Source organism: Babylonia areolata, chromosome 18 (assembly GCF_041734735.1).
Source record: "Babylonia areolata isolate BAREFJ2019XMU chromosome 18, ASM4173473v1, whole genome shotgun sequence".
NCBI lineage: Eukaryota > Metazoa > Mollusca > Gastropoda > Neogastropoda > Buccinidae > Babylonia > Babylonia areolata.
This window is the reverse complement of record NC_134893.1, coordinates 52,496,925-52,516,508: the sequence shown is the minus strand read 5'-3', so window position 1 is coordinate 52,516,508 and position 19,584 is coordinate 52,496,925. Positions and strand designations below refer to the sequence as shown.

The window sequence follows — 19,584 nt, the reverse complement described above, 5'->3', positions numbered from 1 at the left end:
TGTGTATGTGTGTGTGTGTGTGTGTGTGTCTGTGTGTGTGTGTGTGTGTGTGTATGTGTGTGTGTGTGTGTGTGTGTATGTGTGTGTGTGTGTGTGTGTGTGTGTGCGTGCGTATCTGTGTGCGTGCGTGTATGTGTGTGTGTGTGTATGCGTGCGTGCGTGTGTGCGTGTGTGTGTGTGTGCGTGCGTGCGTGCGTGCGTGTATGTATGTGTGTGTGTGTGTGTGTTCGTGTGTGTGTTCGTGTGCGTGTGCGTGTGTTGGGGGGAGGGGGATAAAGTGGACTTGGGAAATCGGTGACAACAAATTTGCGGATATTACGGGCGATATGTAGCGCTCATTGTTGTTCTATGAGGTCAAGAACGGAGTTAGCAGATAATCATTGTCAACTAAGAAACGAAATGAAAAGTAATGTTAAACCCAACAACAACCTCAAAGAACGGAGTTATCAACTAATAACTGTAGACAAAGAAAAAGTTAAAAGTAATGTGAACCCGACAACCCTGATAAGGGTGAGCGCAGTCGCTGAAGTTAGCTGACTCGATCTGATTCATCAGCTTCAATGTAGTAACATATAGTGACTTAATTCAATTAAAAAAAAAATCATTGACATCATGAATGAAAAAAAAAATCCAATCGTCACAATGAGAGATGTTTAACAACAAAAAAGCAGTCAGTCGAACTAATGGGATAAGACAAAAACAACACATACGCAACTACACTGTTTAGCGCTTATCCCCCTCCCCCTTCTCATTCACCCCTTCACCACCACCCCTAAACCCGCCACACACACACACACACACACCCACACACCTGTTAATAGAGCTGACACTGGGCACCTTGTCCGGCGTACAGACCCCATCAGCCACCAGCTTCTTCTGGATCTCCCAGGCGAAGATGGCTGCGTTCTTCACCTTGAGGCGTCGGATGGCCTCCACCACGTGCGGCGTGGCCACCTTCGGCTTGGAGCCTCCGATCGTCCCTGGCTTGATGGACCCCGTTTCGTCGAACCTGCATGCGACAGAGACCGAGACCCAGTCGTGTCAGCTGTTGGTGTTTTTTTTTTTTCCTTTATCTATTTTTTCTCTCCCAAATCCAGCAATTAATTTTATTCTTCTACCGCCATGGGAAAAACAATAGAAAGTGGTCTTTCAAGTCATAAAACAATATCCAAAACAATAAGCCTAAAACTGAGAAAATGGTCTGGAGATATACAACTCTAGATACACTGTGTGAATTTTCAGCCTTCCCGCAGAGTTATTTCCTCTTCTTCTGCTGATGTCATCAGTGACGTGGCTATGGACGTGTCACATACGTGCAGGGCAGTGAAGGGGTTTTAATACGTGATGAATTAATCGACGTGACTGTCGCATCAGAAAATTTAATTGAATATGTTCAAGGTTTAAACCCAAATCTGATAACACCATGCTTGCACAGTTACAAAGAGGCAGACAGCGAAAGAGGTGGACTGACAACATCACTGAACAGACAGAGAGGAGTTTTGCCGAAATTCAGGTCCTTCTTATGCCATGACGGCCAGAAATAGATTCAGATTCAGATTCAAATTCAGATGGGTTTAATGTGTTTCGGCCATAGGCATACACACACATTGGGGAAGGGGAAGAGGGATGGGGGAAGAGGAGATGGGTAATCCAGCAGCTCATTTACAGACTATGAAGTGACTTCATTTTAAACACAGTTTATACGAATTATTTTTTTTGTTATTAAGTATGAGGTCATTTTCCAGATTGAGTATAAAGTTAATTCACTGCACGGCATACATTCTAAACTACCAATAACATTGGCATTCAAAGTTTAATGAAAATTCGAGAAACACATTTCTCGGGGCGGTATTGATAAAATCCGTTAACGTGCATTGATTTGTTGTCTCCTTCTTACAGCATGGAAAATGAATTTGCCAACTTGGCGACTTAAGTTATCGTTTTTCTCCTCTAACATTATGCTTATGGGTAAATTTAGGAAATCTTTTAGGAACTTCCGACTTCTGAATGTTGGTGATGTGTTCAGCAGTGCAGCGACCACAGAACCAAACCAGGTTTCGGGACCTGTTGACAGTGACAGCCACAAACTTCTTGGTTTTTTTTAATTTTTTATTCTTGTCCAGAGCTTCCACGATGATAAGAGTATGATTAGTAATAAAGTGAGAATGACACTCGTGAAGAGTTCAGGCAACAGCAATTCTCGTAGCAATAAGAATTTTGCCGTTCTCCGTCGATTATCTCTAAAACGATATATAACTGATTTATATGTGGAGGACATCATTTAGCAGAAAGGGGGGTTCGGTTGTTGTGTAAAAGACACCACTTCGGGTGAAAACGATACAATTTGAGATGAAAATGATTTTATTTGTGGTGTAAAACCCATAAAGTGGGGTCAATCTGTTATTTGTGGTGTCAACAACATCATTTGTGGCGAAAGACTTCGAATACTGGTGGTGAAAAACGACATCATTTTGGGTGTTAAAGATAAGCTGACCAAGTTGTAAAGGAGTTTTCGTGTGTGGCGCCCCAAAGACTCTTTACAAAGTTAAAGAAGAAGAAGAATATGAAGAAGAAGAAATAAAAAAGAAAAAGAATGAAGAAGAAGAAGAAGATGGAGAAGGAGGAGAAGGAGAAGAAGAAGAAGAAGAAGAAGAAGAAGAAGAAGACCACCACCACCACCACCACCAACAACAACAACAGAAACAGCAACATCAACACATAGTAGTAGTAGTAGTAGTAGTAGTAGTAGTAGTAGTAGTAGTAGTAGTAGTAGTAGTAGAAGAAGAAGAACAACAACAACAACAGAAACAGCAACAACGTCAACAAACAGTAGAAGAAGAAGAAGAAGAAGAAGAAGAAGAAGAAGAACAACAACAACAACAACAACAACAACAACAGAAACAGCAACAGCAACAGCAACAACGTCAACAAACAGTAGAAGAAGAAGAAGAAGAAGAAGAAGAAGAAGAAGAAGAAGAAGAAGAAGAAGACGAAGAAGAGGACGTGCAGGCCCCTTACTTGGTGAGGATCTTGCTGACACAGCCGTGGGACACGCGGAGGATGCGGGATATCTCCGTGGGCTTGCAGCCCTTCTCGCGCAGGTCCACCATCCTCTTCCTGATCTCCTCAGGCAGCGGACGGCCGTTCATGTACTTGCCCCCCAGCTGGTTCACCCCCGCTGAACCTGCAGCATCACCACGTGTCATCGTGCACAGTACAGTCACTCAGCATCTCAAGGAGGAGAAGGAGGAGGAGGGGGAGGAGGGGGGTAGTGGAAGAGGAGGGGGATGAGGGAGAAGAGGTGGTGGTGGGAGGAGATAGAGGAGGAGGGTGGTGGTGGAAGAGGAAGGGGAGAAGGGAGAGGAGGTGCTGGTGGAGGAGATAGAGGAGGAGGAGGGGGTGGTGGAAGAGGAGATTGAGGAGGGGGGAGGGGGTGGGAAGGAGAAGGAGGTGGGGAGGATGAGGTGGAGGAGGAGGAGATAGAGGAGGAGGGGGAGGTGGTAAGGAGAAGGAGGTGGGGAGGATGAGGTGGAGGAGGAGGAGGAGATAGAGGAGGTTAATAAAGAGGAGGAAGAGGAGATAAAGGAGGAGGAGGTAGAGGAGGTATTGGAAGAGGAGGAGGTGAGGGAGGAGGACGAGGAGGTAGAGGAGGAGGAGGCGGGGGAGGAGAATGAGGTAGAGGTGGAGGAGGAGGTGGGAGAGTAGAAGGAGGAGGAGGAGGAGGTAGAGGTGGAGAAGGAGGTGGGGGAGATGATGAGGTAGAGGGGGAGGTAGAGGTGGAGGAGGATGTGGGGGAGGATGATGAGGTAGAGGGGGAGGAGGAGGAGGTAGGGGTGGAGGAGGATGTGGGGGAGGAGGAGGTGAGGGAGGAGGAGGTGGGAGAGAAGGAGGAGACAGAAGGAGGTGGAAGAGGTGGGGGAGGAGGAGGAGGTGGGGGAGAAGGATAGAGGAGGTGGAGGAGCATGAAGAGAAGGTGGAGGAGGGGGAGGAGAGATAGAGGAGGTGGAGGAGGAGGTGGAAGAGGAGGTGGAGGCGGGGGGAGGAGAAGGGAGGAGGTGGGGGAGGAGGAGGACGTGGGGGACGAGGATGAGGAGGGGATAGAGAAGGAAAACGAAGTGAAAGAGGAGGAGAAGGAGGAGGAGGAGGAGCAGGAGGACAATCACACCGTCAACAACAACAACAAACAATATAAACAGTAGCAACGAAGGAGGATAAGCTACCCGTCTTCGTATTAAAAAAAAAAAAAAAAAGAGGAAGAAAAAAAAGGAAAAAAGAAATCGGAAGGTGTGAGAGTAGTAAGGAAAAAAAAAAAAAAAAAAGAAGAAGAAAAAACGCGATATACAACCTCTACATTTCCTTTCATAATCACCTATGCACGCCCCAACCTTGCCCGGGAAATGCAAGACACATACAGCAGGGGAGGAGTGGTGATACGATAAGAAGAGAGGCGGGAGGAGAGAGAGAGAGAGAGGGAGGGGGGGAGAGGGGGGAGAGAGAGAGGAGGAGAAGGAGAGAGAAAGAGAAGAGAGAGACAGAGAGAGGGAGAGAGAGACAGAGAGATGGGGGAGGGAGGGAGGAAGAGAGAGAGAGGGGGTGAGAAGGAGACAGTGAAAGAGATTCAGATTCAGATTATTTATTCATTAATAGGCCTAGGCCCCTTATGAAGGGGTAAGTGACAATATAAGTAATAACAAACAAAATGAAAATATATAACCAACCATAATACGTACACACATTACATAAACGCTGCAATGAAGTACAGCATCTTAAGATGTCACGATATCCCGAAATTTAAATGCCTGGTGTAAAAACAGTGCCAGATTCCATATATCAGCATGTCTCGTGGATGACAATAATAAACTCAGTTTGAATAAACATGGCTGTCGATAGTACTTAGGTGGTATATATTTTTCTCTAATTCTACAAAGAGCTGGACAACGAAAAACAAAATGTACCTCGTCTTCTTTGTCTTCTTTACATAGTGGGCAAATTAAATCATTGTCAGTAAAATCTCTGTATCTATAGTAATGTGTAGCTAAGTCTGACACGCCTAACCTAAATCTTGTTGACAGTGAAAGAGAGAGGGAGAGAGAGAGAGAGGGAGAGCTGGTGGTGTAGGAGAGTTGATTAATTAAGGACTCAGTAAGGACTCAACAGTCAAGGCTACATTAAAGTATTCGTGGCCCCCATCATGTTTCCACGAACCAAGTACAACCGAAAGAAAGGCAGTTCTTTTTAACACTGTATCATCAATTTTGAATGAATTCAATGAGCAGTCCTTCACTATTTCTCTCTCTCTCTCTCTCTTTTCTTTTTTGACGAAAGTTCAGTTTTTAGTCTTTCAACTTCTTCTTTTTTTCTTTTTTAAAAAAAATCCTTGTCTGTTTCCTCTTTCCTTTTTGTTTCGTTGTTAAAAAAAAAGAAAAAAAAAAGTGTACTCACTCAACGCACCACAGGGCTGTGCATTAGTAGTTACTGAAGCGTTCTTACCTCCCTTCCTTCCGCCTCTCGCCGTTCACGTCTGTGTGTGTGTACTACTTTCCCCCTTCCACGAACCCCTCTCACCTTTCTGGTTCATTCATATTTTGAACATAGCTCCGAGTGAAGGGGGAGAGAGAGAGAGAGAGAGAGAGAGAGAGAGAGAGAGAGAGAGAGAGAGAGAGATTGAGAGGGAAGAAGAGAGAGAGATTGAGAGAGGGGGAGAGTGACAGAGAGAGGAAGAGAGAGAGAGAGATTGAGAGGGGGGGTAGTGACAAAGAGAGAGAGAGATTGAGAGGGGGGGTAGTGACAGAGGAAGAGAGAGAGAGATTGAGAGGGGGGGGTAGTGACAGAGGAAGAGAGAGAGAGAGATTGAGAGGGGGGGGTAGTGACAGAGGAAGAGAGAGAGAGATTGAGAGGGGGGGTAGTGACAGAGGAAGAGAGAGAGAGATTGAGAGGGGGGATAGTGACAGAGAGAGGAAGAGAGAGAGAGAGAGAGAGATTGAGAGAGGGGGAGAGTGACAGAGAGAGAGGGGGGGAAGAGAGGGAGAAATTGAGAGGGGGGAGAGTGTCAGAGAGAGAGAGAGAGAGAGAGAGAGAGAGAGAGAGGGGGGAGAGTGACTGAGAGAGAGAGAGGAAGAGAGAGAGAGATTGAGAGAGGGGGGGAGTGACAGAGATAGAGAGGAAGAGTGAGAGAGATTGAGAGAGGGAGGGAGTGACAGAGAGAGAAGAAGAGAGAAAGATTGAGAGAAAGGGGGAGAGTGACAGAGAGAGAGAGAGAGAGAGGAAGAGAGAGACTGAGAGAGGGGGAGAGTGACAGAGAGAGAGAGCGGAAGAGAGAGAGAGAGATTGAGAGAGGGATGGGGGAGAGTGACAGAGAGAGGGAGGAAGAAAGAGAGATAGATTGAGAGAGAGGGGGGAGAATGACAGAGAGAGAGAGGAAGAGAGAGAGAGTGAGAGAGGGGGGAGTGAGAGAGAGAGAGAAGAAAAGAGAGAGTGATAGAAAGAGAGAGGGAGATAGATAGATAGATAGATAGAGAGATAGATAGATAGATAGAGAGAGAGAGAGAGAGAGAGAGAGAGAGGCGGACAGACAGACAGACTTACAGAGACAGACAGAAAACCAAAAGCAACGGAAAGAAACACAGACAGACAGACAGAGTATGACTGCCTACACGGCGGGGGGAAATAATAAACAAACGGTCGTAAAAGTAACAAGTTCTCTCTCTCTCTCTCTCTCTCTCTCTCTCTCTCTCTGTGCGTGCGTGCGTGACTGAAACTTGACTAAATGACACAAGGAAACGAATGATGAGCGACCAAAAGCGCTCCGTATTTGTAAAGCGCTAAGAGCTTGGTCTCTGACCGAATGAGAGGCGCTGTATAAGTACTTGTATCATCATCATCATCAGCAGCAACAGCAGCAGCAGCACACAGAGAGAGAGAGAGACAGAGAGAGAGAGAGTGAGAGAGACAGAGAGAGAGAGGGAGGGAAAAACAGGTTGAGACATGCAAATAAACAGAGAAAAGAAACAAGAGACAGAGACAGAGACAGCGACAGTCCCCAGCTCTACCCACACAGCGTTTCCCACTTTTCGCTCTGCCCAAGGCGGCCTGGCAACAAAGTTAAAGAACCCACTGGATCTGTTCTGTCTCTTCGCACCACTGTCCTGCTCATCACTCAAAGTGCTGTGTCTCCATCATGTTTGGTGCTGGTCCTTTTGATCGATTTCCGGCAAAAAAAAAAGAAAAAAAAAAGAGAGCTTAAATAAACCAGACTTTCAATTTCAGTTTCTCAAGGAGGCGTCACTGTCACTGCGTTCGGACAAATCCATATACACTACATCAATTCTGCTTGGCAGATGGCTGACCGGCAGTATAACCCAATGCGCTTTGTCAGGCCTTGAGTACACACACACACACACACACACACACACACACATATTTGTGTGTGTCTGTCAGAGTGGATTTCTTCTGCAGAATTTTGCCATTGGATAACACTTATGTTGCCATGGTTTGTTTTTGTGTGTGTGTGTGTGTGTCAGTGCGCCGAGTGAGTGCTTCACACGGGACTTCGGTTTATCGTCTCACCCGAATGACTGGACGCTCAGTTTGATTTTCCAGTCAAACTTGGGAGACAGGGCTAGAGCGGGAATCGAACCCAGACCCTCACGGACACTGTATTGGCAGGTAAGCGACTTGACGATTTTGCCACCTTCTTCACTTAAAACAAACAAAAAATCCCACAGAGAGAGAGAGAGAGAGAGAGAAAGAGAGAGAGAGAGAGAGAGAGAGAGAGAGAGAGAGAGAGAGTGGGGGATGGGAGGGGATGTGAGGGACACACGTCTCACTCCCTTAAGAATTCAAACAGTAACCACTCAGCCCGATTTGCTGTCTTCCAAGATAAGAGTTCAGATCCTCCTTTGCACCTCTCTCCCCCTGCCCCCACCCAACCAACGCACCTTTGTCATGCACTAGCTGTCAGCAGCATGTCATAAATATCAACACAGTCGATATGTGTCTGTCGCATTTTTTATTCCAAAAACGAAAGTAAACTTATAATGATAAAAAAAAAACCACAACGAACATCATAATATATAGATCTAAATGTTCAGACTCGTTAGCGGCCGCTCTAAAACATCCAAAATGGCCGCTGCGTCAAACGACAAGGGTATCCAACCAACTGCACATCATCTGTGCATCATCATTTTTATTTGTAGGTCTTTGTCCAACATAAAAGAACCCCCCCCCCCCCCCCACACACACCAATTCAATTACTCTCATTCCACTCTCCCTTATCCGCCAAATGGTGGTACTGATATTCCATCACCGGAGTCCTAGAAGGTTTGTCGATCGAATCATTTAGGTTGGCGATGCCGGGTGAAATAAAACAGCTTGTGGTCCGACATGGTCTTTGTGTCTTCTGTGTTGTCCAACCAGCTCATTTTCAAGCAAGCTGTCGCCTGTCTATTCAGACAGGCCATTATGTTTTCTTTCTTTCTTTCTTTCTTTCTTTTTTTTTTTGTTAGTCTGTCGCGGCGATAGGTTTCTTTGATTTATCATCACCATCATAACTATCATTAATATTATTCTTAGCATCAGTAACAACATCGTTATCACCATGTTCACCATCACCATCTAAGCAAAAGAAACAGGGTGGACGCTTTTCCCTCCCACACACACCCGTACACCCATATTGTCAAGTACATCACGGTTAGCTCAACTGGTGAAGCGAGTTCGAGTTCACATTTCAGTCAGACACCCAACGTAAAACTTGTATTGTATTGTATTGTATTGTATTGTATTACTCTTTTTTGTCACAACAGATTTTTCTGTCAAATTCGGGCTGTTCTCCCCAGAGAGAGCGCGTCGCTACACTAAGAGCGCCACCCATTAATAATCTTTTTTCCCTGCCTGCAGTATTAATGTTTTCCTATCGAAGTGGGTTTTTCTACAGAATTTTGCCAGGGACAACCCTTTCGTTTCCGTGGGTTGCATGCTGCACACGGGACCTCGGTTTATCGTCTCATCCGAATGACTAGCGTCCAGACCACCACTCAAAGTCTAGTGGAGGGGAAGAAAATACTGGCAACTGTGCCGGGATTCGAACCAATGCGCTCAGATTCTCTCGCTTCCTTGGCATTTCCACAGCCTGTCTTACAAGCGTGTTGCAGGACAGTCATCTGCTTCTTTATTCAGTAGATTTGGTGTAGCGTATATGGATCTGTCCGCACGCTCTGACACCTGACACTGAAAATGAAACATAATTATGTAAAGTTGCCTGTCTGGAACTGCGCAGAATCAGTTCTATCCGCCACTATCTTGTCTACGGCCGGATGCAACCAAAACACTTGTGCGCGCTTTTGTGCTCTCGAGAATGGATTTTTGTTATTCTGTTTTGGTCGGCCTTCCTAAATACATATTATTCGACAAAGAAACAAAAACACAAAAAGAAAGAAAGAAAGAAAGAAAGAAAGAAACCAACCCCCCCCCCCCCCAAAAAAAAAAACAAAAAACCCCAAAACCCCCCCAAAAAAACCAACCACCAAACGCACACACACACACACCTCGCCGAACTCATTTGCAGGAGCAAAAATCTGACCACGTTTCTCCTCTCCTTCCATCTCTCCACTGGTGGTAGGTTTCCGAACGAACACACTGCAAACTTAGCTAGCTGCTCACTCTGGACATTTTGTGCAGTCACTGTGGATCACTGACAGTATCTTTCTGAACTCCTCCATATCTACACTCCGTATCCCCAGCTCCACGCTCAACCTCACGTCATAAATGAGACTTAGGGACAATGTGTTTAAAAAAAAAAGTTTATTGATAAACATAGAGATAGATAGATAGATAGATAGATAGATGGAGAGAGAGAGAGAGAGAGAGAGAGAGAGAGAGAGAGAGCACGAAAACATATTTTCACTAAAACAGTTTGAATGTTTTCCGATTCGGTATTAGTTGTATTGACGCCTGTGCCACTTGTACACATATTTTTTTCTTCTCATTCATCACATTGTTTCCATTCTGTGAACATGATGTGAATTTTAGATGTATATATATAATAATAATAATAACGATAATGATAATAATAATGATGATGATGATGATAATAAAGCTAAAGAAGAATAATGATAACAGTAATTATCATAATAATGATGATAGCAATGTTGATAATGGATGGGGCGGTCGAACTGAATCCGAAGTGATGGATCCCAGTTTATTTCAAGTCCACTGAAACATGAGCACCATGATCATGGTATTTCTGGCTTTGGGTGCAAAGTTTGGTAATGAAAAAAAAAAAAAAAAAAAAAAAAAAAAAATCGGCAGGACATGGTGCCGTGAGCACAAAACTGTTTATGTTTTTCGAGCCTATACAGACTGTGCACACAGATCGCGTCGATCTCAAGGAAAATCAGTCTACCTTATGTTGATAAAAGTAGGGATCTCTCTCTCTCTCTCTCTCTCTCTCTCTCTCTCTCTCTCACACACACACACACACACGAAATCACACAATCATACAACTATTAATCTGGTGTTGCAATTCATAACTTGGTTTCCTCACTGTGTTTGGTATCAACTGCTTGAGGAGGAAGCGTACACATTACGTTTTGCCACCTATCAACTTTTCTTTTGTTATTCTTCTGTTTTACGTTCCAATTTCTGTGTTATTTTGTGTAAACTGCTGCTAATTTAGTCTGATGGGTTTTTTGGTTGTTGTTGTTGTTGTTGTTGTTGTTGTTGTTATTGTTGTTGCTGATTTTCTTTTTTTTTTTTTTTCCCCAAACACTGTTGTTGTATTTGATTACTGTGATCAATATTGTTATGAAAGAAATCATATCATTCTTCTCGTTCGTTAAACAGAGATGAATGAATCAATGAATTACTCATTTATTTTTGCTTTATAAATTTGCAATCTTCGAATACCATACTTCAATTGATCAAGTCTGAAGACCCAACGGAAACTAGCTAACTCAAAACAAGCCTTGATATTACCACTTTAAAATGACGAGGAGAATTAATGTTCACTCAATTTTAAATTGCTATCAAACTGTCAAAGCGGTTCCTGACCTGGTGGAAATAAAAACAATGATAACTGAAAATTAAAAGTGCCCAATACATAAAGCACTACAAAGCAGTGGGTGAAAACACGTTCAAATAAACAACAATTCTGCCATTTTGAAAACAACAACAACAACAACAAGAGAGGCAAGGCCTTCAAGACTCACTTGTGATACACTTTAAAAAAAATCCAAGCTTTTTATGTATTGAGTATAATTTCAAAATGTAATGTTTAAGATGAGAAAGATCAGTTTAAAGCAAATTAAGTCCCCTAGCATTAATTACAGAGTAATTTCCCTTTTTTACTATCCGCACCAAAACGTTTGCAAAACAAATAAAACTTCCATGCTTAGCAAAAGAATTTCCTGTTTGAACAAAAAATGATAATAATGACTGCTCTTGTTGTTGGGTCAGAATATCAGATCAAAGTGCCAAGTTTAGAGAATACAAAAAATATAAATATAACAGTAAATGCAGTTTGCATATAATTAGGCTTCATTTTTTATTTTTTGTGTGCCCATCCCAGAGGTGCAGTATTGTTTTAAACAAGATGACTGGAAAGAACTGAATTTTTCCTATTTTTATGCCTAATTTGGTGTCAACTGACAAAGTATTTGCAAACAAAATGTCAATGTTAAAGTTTACCACGGACACACAGACACACACACACACACACAGACAGCCAACCGAACACCGGGTTAAAACATAGACTCACTTTGTTTACACAAGTGAGTCAAAAACTTTGCCAAGATGCAAAAGAAATTATGCGGCGTTCATACTGTTATTCCTGAACCCCTGAGAGATTGAAGGTGGAGCCTTTTGTTTCTACTTTTCTCAGGTGCAAAGTCACTGTAGTCCCTTAACCCCCTTTGTTTGAAAACACATGCAAAAGATCCACTTTTCTCTCCTTTGTTCTTATCTCTCTCTCTCAACCCCCTCCCACACACACGCGCGCGCGCAAACACAAAACAATGGATGTGCACTCGAATCATATTCACGGAGGGGGGGAGATCAGTTCGCGAGCGCGAGCTCGCGTGTGTGTGTAGTATGTGCTCTCGTAATTTCCATATACCACATTTCTGGTACTTCCATAATACATCCGCTATTCCCCCTCATTTCCTCTTCCCCCACCCCTATCCCTCCCTTCTGTGCGAAACACACAGTTGAACGGTACCAAGCCAACTCACTTTTGTAGGACTGATACAACTCCATCATGTCCAGAGCGACAGCCGCGGACGGGTGGGTGGCAGCAGCGGCGGCAGCGGCACAGGGGTGGTAGGGGTAGGTGTTGAGACACTGGAAATGACCGTGCCCGGACGGCCCCAGGTCCTCGCCACAGCCCCGGGGGGTGGGCGCCAACATGGCCTCCCAAGGGGGCATGGGGCCCGGGGGCGGGGTGGGGGGGAACTGGTGGTGGGTCCAGGGATGCGGGGGCAGCTGGGAGGACGCCACCCCTCCCTGAAAGCAGGGGGACTCGCTGGACAGAATGGTGGCGGCGTTGGTGTGTTGCCTCACAATGTTCTGACGACAGAATGGTGACGGTGTTGGTGTGTTGCCTCACAATGTTCTGACGACAGAATGGTGACGGCGTTGGTGTGTTGCCTCACACTGTTCTGACGACAGAATGGTGACGGTGTTGGTGTGTTACCTCACACTGTCCTCACGACAGAATGATGACGGTGTTGGTGTGTTGCCTCACAATGTTCTGACGACAGAATGGTGACGGTGTTGGTGTGTTGCCTCACAATGTCCTGACGACAGAATGATGACGGTGTTGGTGTGTTGCCTCACACTGTTCTGACGACAGAATGATGACGGTGTTGGTGTGTTGCCTCACAATGTTCTGACGACAGAATGGTGACGGTGTTGGTGTGTTATCTCACACTGTTCTGACGACAGACTGGTGACGGTGTTGGTGTGTTACCTCACACTGTTCTGACGACAGAATGGTGACGGTGTTGGTGTGTTACCTCACACTGTCCTGACGACAGACTGGTGACGGTGTTGGTGTGTTGCCTCACACTGTTCTGACGACAGAATGGTGACGGTGTTGGTGTGTTACCTCACACTGTTCTGACGACAGAATGGTGACGGTGTTGCGTTGTTATCTCACACTGTTCTGACGACAGAATGGTGACGGTGTTGGTGTGTTACCTCACACTGTTCTGACGACAGAATGGTGACGGTGTTGGTGTGTTACCCCACACTGTTCTGACGACAGAATGGTGACGGTGTTGCGTTGTTATCTCACACTGTTCTGACGACAGACTGGTGACGGTGTTGGTGTGTTACCTCACACTGTCCTGACGACAGAATGATGACGGTGTTGGTGCGTTGCCTCACAATGTCCTGACGACAGAATGGTGACGGTGTTGGTGTGTTGCCTCACAATGTCCTGACGACAGAATGATGACGGTGTTGGTGTGTTGCCTCACAATGTTCTGACGACAGAATGATGACGGTGTTGGTGTGTTGCATCACACTGTTCTGACGACAGAATGGTGACGGTGTTGGTGTGTTGCCTCACAATGTTCTGACGACAGAATGGTGACGGTGTTGGTGTGTTGCCTCACACTGTCCTGACGACAGAATGGTGACGGTGTTGGTGTGTTACCTCACACTGTCCTGACGACAGAATGGTGACGGTGTTGGTGTGTTGCCTCACACTGTTCTGACGACAGAATGGTGACGGTGTTGGTTCGGTTCCTCACACTGTATCAGACAGAAGCTTGGCAGGAGACGGCACAACTGAATGAATGAATGGTCGGGTGTGATGACGGTACTAGTGTGCGTGCGTGCGTGCGTGCGTGCGTGTGTGTGTGTGTGTGTGTGTGTGTGTGTGTGTGTGTGTGTGTGTGGTCGACGCTTCTGGTATCCCCGACAACGTTCACTCTTCCTTTGTTATACAACTGTTATGTGTATGTTGTTGTCAGGTTTTTCTTACACGTCCCTAAACTTGCACATGTGGGCCACATTCTCTGCCGATGTATATTTCCATGACGTTGGTGTCAGATGATTGTCGTTCAGCAACAGATGAATCGGTAAATGTTTAAATTGAACATTCGCACAAGAGCCATGCAGCTGGCAGCCTTCTCTTTACCGAGTACACAAAAGAAGCCGTGACCGATGTGTGAAAAGCATTTTGATTTTGATTTTGCAGTCATTCAAGAAGTCTGGGTACTTTTTGTAAATCCACATTCAAATCTCTTAACAAGCAGAACTAAAATGAGAAGAGATAATCTAATGAATATTTTCCATATATACAAGAAAATTATCAGGTATGTATCGATTTATCATATGTACCTTTGATGATGACTATCAGATATATATATATAAAAAAAAAGTTTCCTGTGGTTTGCTGGTCAAGTGTGAACAAGACGGCAACTGGATCGAAAAAAAACCCAATCCCTTAGAATTAAAGTTAAGAAATGAAGTAAATGAATACCCATTCACGAATCCATTTGAAATAAAGTTACGTAGTTACCACCCCGATGAAAAACAACAAAACCAACAGACATTCTTTAAAAATATTTCTATGCACAAGGGCCTAGTGTCGCTGAAATCCTTGACCTACAATTGTAGAAGTCGACTCTTCTCCTAGGATCCTGTACTTTAATCATTAAAACAAAATCTTTGTCTTGCCTCATAGATAAGTAAAACTCTTCAAGCTTTTCCACACACACACACACACAAGTTTGATCAGTATATATTTTAAATTCCAATGCAAATTCCGCCGTATTTCGTCGAAAACGAACGAGGCTGATAACTTTCTGCTTCGTCGTTCAATCGATCATAAGAGTTATCACCCTGTTTTGTAACTCAAAGCACACGCTGTCAATCGGTGGACGTTCACTGTGACACGCGAACTGCACCAAGTATCGCACTAAAATTACGTGAACACGATTTCTCCTCCAATCTAATTGTTTTAATGTAAAGGTTCTCACAAGAATGTCCGATTAAAAAAAATTGTTTTGCAACACGAAGCAACCACAAGTTTTTAACCTCGTCCTACAAACATCTTCCTTTGTTTTATTTTCTGGGGGTGTGGAAAAGATTTTTTATTTTATTTTTTTATCCCGAAGCTGGACACAAACTAATTCCGTAGCACTTATTTCATGTTTTCAAGTCACAGCGGTATGACTGCATAAGGAAGTCTCAGAGCTCTGTAAACTCAGTGGTCCGTTGCAATGGACTCCTATGGCCTACATTGTCGTGAGCGTGTCACAAGCGACTGTGATGGCAAGCGAGTGTTCCACATGGAGTATTTTGTTGCACTGACTAGGAGCCACGACGTCTGCTGCGTTGTCACCGGGAGCACAAACTATCATCCATCGGCGCCGTCCGCTCTCTCCCTCTCTCCCTCCCCTTGCTCGCGAACCACAGCTCGTGTCGCGTGCACGCACTGTCCCCACCCCCTGTCACTGGTTTCGCCTCGAAGAGGGGGAAGGGAGGGGAAGGAGGTTTTTTTTTTTTTTTTTTTTTGTTTAGTCTTCCTCCCCTCCCCGCCTCCCCCCTAAAAAGGTCATCACGTGACTGCTCAGTCTGTCAATCACCCGGAACGTGCGTCGGTCGATGTGATGTTTTGAGCTGCTGATGCAGAACGAACGTGGACAAAGATCCTTGTAAAAGGACTCGTGGTGTGTGTGTGTGTGTGTGTGTGTGTGTGTGTGTTTCGAGATGTATTTGCTTTGTTTCAATTGTCTGTGCCGAATGACATGCTAAAAACTCAAATGGCATTGTTCGATCCTGACTGAAGCGTTTTTCTTTCAGTCTTTGTGCTTGCATTTTTATTGGGTCACTGTTGTTGCCGTGTGAAAGTGTCAAATGAATGAGAAGTTGAAATGGGTTTGCTATTTTTTGTTTTGTTTAGTTTTACAACACGTAGGGTTTCATAAAAAAAAACACGCAAGCCATGTAATTGCAACACGAAGTGAACACAACTACCAGTTTCTGGGTTGGGTTCTCTTTGCCTCTTTGGTATGTTGCTGTGTGCAAAGACAATGCAGGGAGGACAAAGCAACAATGCTTTAAATAGACCCCTGAATGACCGCGGCCATCTTGGATCTTGCGCATGCGCATCTAACTTTTATTCCAAATTCCAGCATTGCCAAAGGCGATCGACATCAGTGGACGAAAAGCAGCAAACATGTGCTGTTCTCCATTTCTTCAGTTGATAGCCTCCATTGCTACAATCAAACTCTGGCCAATGAAGTGCCATCGTATACACACACATAAAAAGAGCAAAAAAATCGAAAAAAAAAGAAGCCCGCTCTTTCGCACGTTCTGCCTCTCTCGATCGCCTTTGTTGCTCGAAATTTCGGAGAGCCAATCAACTTCGAGAGCGCAGGTCACGTGACGCGCCTCTATAAGTCGTGCAAGCACGGAAGTCTCCAGCGTGTTTTGTGTGTGTGTGTGTGTGTGTGTGTGTGTGTGTGTGTGTCCTTTTGTGATGAGCCAAAATTACTGTTCTTATTTTGTTGTTTAAATTCATATTTATCTCCCTTTTCCTCAGTTTGGATTTCCATCCACGAACTCACTTTAAGATGCCTGATACACATTCCGGGCGTTGACCGGGAACATTAACTCTCTCCATACGAACGGCGAAAGAGACGACGTTAACAGCGTTTCACCCCAATTACCATCATCAAAATATTGCAAGCGGAAGGCTCTTATACTGAAGAGGTGAATGTTGACAAAGAATACCACAATTCTGACGACGGAAGCTAAAGGTTGGGTCGTTCAGACACCCACTGGACATCCGAGGGGTCTGTGTAGAGGAGAAGAGAGGACTGGCGGTATTGAGCGAGTTAATTTGAACCTTGCAGTCCTCTTTTAGACAAGAGTCCAATCCATAACACTGTCAAACTTTTATAATTATCAAGACAGTGTAAGTCATTGGAGAATTATTCTGAATAAGGAAACAGAGTTACATCATGCATGGCACGACAATTATTTATCTAAACTAAGGGTAACGGGTTTCATCATCATGATACGACAATCAGCCCCACCCCCACCCCCCGCACCCCCCGACATCCACCCATCCGTGACCTGCACGCTCACGTAGATTCTCTCGTCCATTCATACACGTACCCAGGCCCCACCCCCACGTAGTGTAGCGTATATGGATTTGTCTGAACGCAGTGACGCCTCCTTGAGCTACTGATACTGGTACTGATAAACGTACACATATACGCAAATCTCCCCTCTTTCTCCTCACTTTTCTTCTGGCTTTTTTTTCTCCTTCAGTTAACCAAGCAGGGGTGGGGGGTGGGGCGTAATTCCAGAGATCAGATCCGTTAAGATGGACAGAGACAATACCCGGGACTCGATCTCACAACTGTCTGAATGGAAACAAGCCGCTCAAGCAAATGAAAAAAACAACAAAAAACGCAGACATTGATATGTGTCTATACGATATGCAGAATAAAGAAACGAAAATGAACTACAATGATACAACTAATTGACGACGTGGAAACTTGTGTTGACTGTTCTATAAAGCTACTAACACACAGACACAGACACAGACACACACAGACACACAGACACACACACACACACACACACACACACACAGAGTCACAAGTCGCGTTAATAACAGAAGAATCAATGGAAAACACGGATCATCAATAAGAAGAAAGCACCGACGGTTTGGGTCTTGAATGTGTCTATCAGTTCGGTATTTCTTAACCTCCGTTTCAAACTACTGAAAGAAATTGCACATGAATGAATTGCTGTAAGAGGACATTCTACGTACAATAAATGTGGTGTTTGAAGAAGAAGAAGAAGAGGAGGAAGAAGAATGAGGAAAAAGAACGAAAGAACTGGAGGTAATAATGAAATATTTTTTTTTCTAAATCATAAAAAGAAGGGTGAAAAAAAAACAACCACGAATAGTTTCGGCGGGGAGACACTCGAACACAGACGTCACCGTTTCCGCTATCTCCCCCCCCCCCCTCTCTCTCTTCCCCCCCTCCCACCCCCTTCCTTTAAACACCACCACCACCACTGAACAACGTAATAGCAGGGTGGATCTTATCTGTGTTTCTGCCTTTTTTTTGAATGCACACTGATCCCTACCTATCCTTTCTACTGCTTCTCCCACCACCCCGACCCTTTTCTCCTCTATTCTGGAGTGTTATGTCGTGTCATTGAAAGTGTTAAGGTAAAATGTGAAAAATGTATATTATTGTCTTTGACTTTTGTTTCTCGTATATCAGCATTTCTTCTCTCTCTTTTTTTTCTCAGTCATGATATATATATATATATATATATATTTTTTTTTTATAACATGCGATTTTGTTTTCGAAATGTTACTTTGTCAATCCATATGTGTGTGTGTATACGCGCACGTGTGTGTGTGTGTGTGTGTGTGTGTGTGTGTGTGTGTGTGTGTGTGTGTGTGGTACAATGCGTATGTTTACCTATGCATACGCGTACGCGCTTTTGCGTGTCTGTGTACGTGAGCAAGCTCGCGTGTATCCTCTGTGTGTGTGTGTGTGCTTTTGTTCGTTTGAATTAATATGCCGATCTCATCCGCTTATCATACATACTCGCATCCTGGTTTCATTTTGCGGTATACATATTCAGGCGGCTCAAACCTTCACCGCGCGCGCGTTAATGTGTGTGTGTGTGTGTGTGTGTGTGTGTGTGTGTGTGTGTGTGTGTGTGTGTGTGTGTGTGTGTGTGTTCACTTTTGTTCTTTTCAGTTTGTATGCCTATATCATCTGCTGTATCACACACAAAGCCAAATAGGCATCCTGATTTTTTATTGTACGGTGTAGATGATAGACAGGCAGCTCAACCCTTCCCCAACCTCCTTTTGCATGTACCGTGCTTTTGTCCTCAAGATTGTTTGGCCTTTTTTTTTTCTTCTTCTCTACGTATCAATATACCAATTGTTTATTCATCCATCTGTGTATTCACAATTCATTCGTTTGTTTGTCCACCTACTAATGTGCGAATTTTTGTGTTTTGACCGAACTCTTTCGAGTGCGTTTTCTGTTTTCGGACGTGATCTCTCCCTGTCTCTTTTTGTCTCTCTGTACACACACACACACACACACACACACACACACACACACACACACACACACATACACACACACACACACACACACACACACACACACACACTCACACTCACATACACACACACACACTCACACACACACACACACTCACACACACACACACACACACACACACACACACACACACACACTCACACTCACATACACACACACACACTCACACACACACACACACACACACTCACACACACATGCACACACACACACACACACACATATATATATATATATATATGTATGATATATATATATATATATATATATATATATATATATATATATATACGCATGGATATATATGTAATGAATCAACAGTTTTATGGAGTTCAGTAATGACAAAAAGATTGATGCGAATTTTTTTTTTCTTTAAGTGCGATGTTTGGAGTGGGAACATCGCATTAGGCTTTTTTCGGGTCTATTGAATTCGATCTCAAACGATAGGATCTATTGACGTTCC

The 19,584-nt window shown here is 44.2% G+C and overlaps 1 protein-coding gene across 1 annotated transcript in view; it reads right to left on the bottom strand.

The window, feature by feature from the left end:
- Positions 1-19,584, bottom strand: part of LOC143292055 (uncharacterized) — a 90,113-nt gene that overhangs the window by 6,544 nt on the left and 63,985 nt on the right. The window contains exons 3-4 of the mRNA XM_076602230.1: positions 3,019-3,184; positions 812-1,009 (exon numbers count right to left, since the gene is read on the bottom strand). Of these exons, the coding sequence (XP_076458345.1) occupies positions 812-1,009; positions 3,019-3,184 (364 nt within the window). The remainder of the gene's footprint in view (positions 1-811; positions 1,010-3,018; positions 3,185-19,584) is intronic.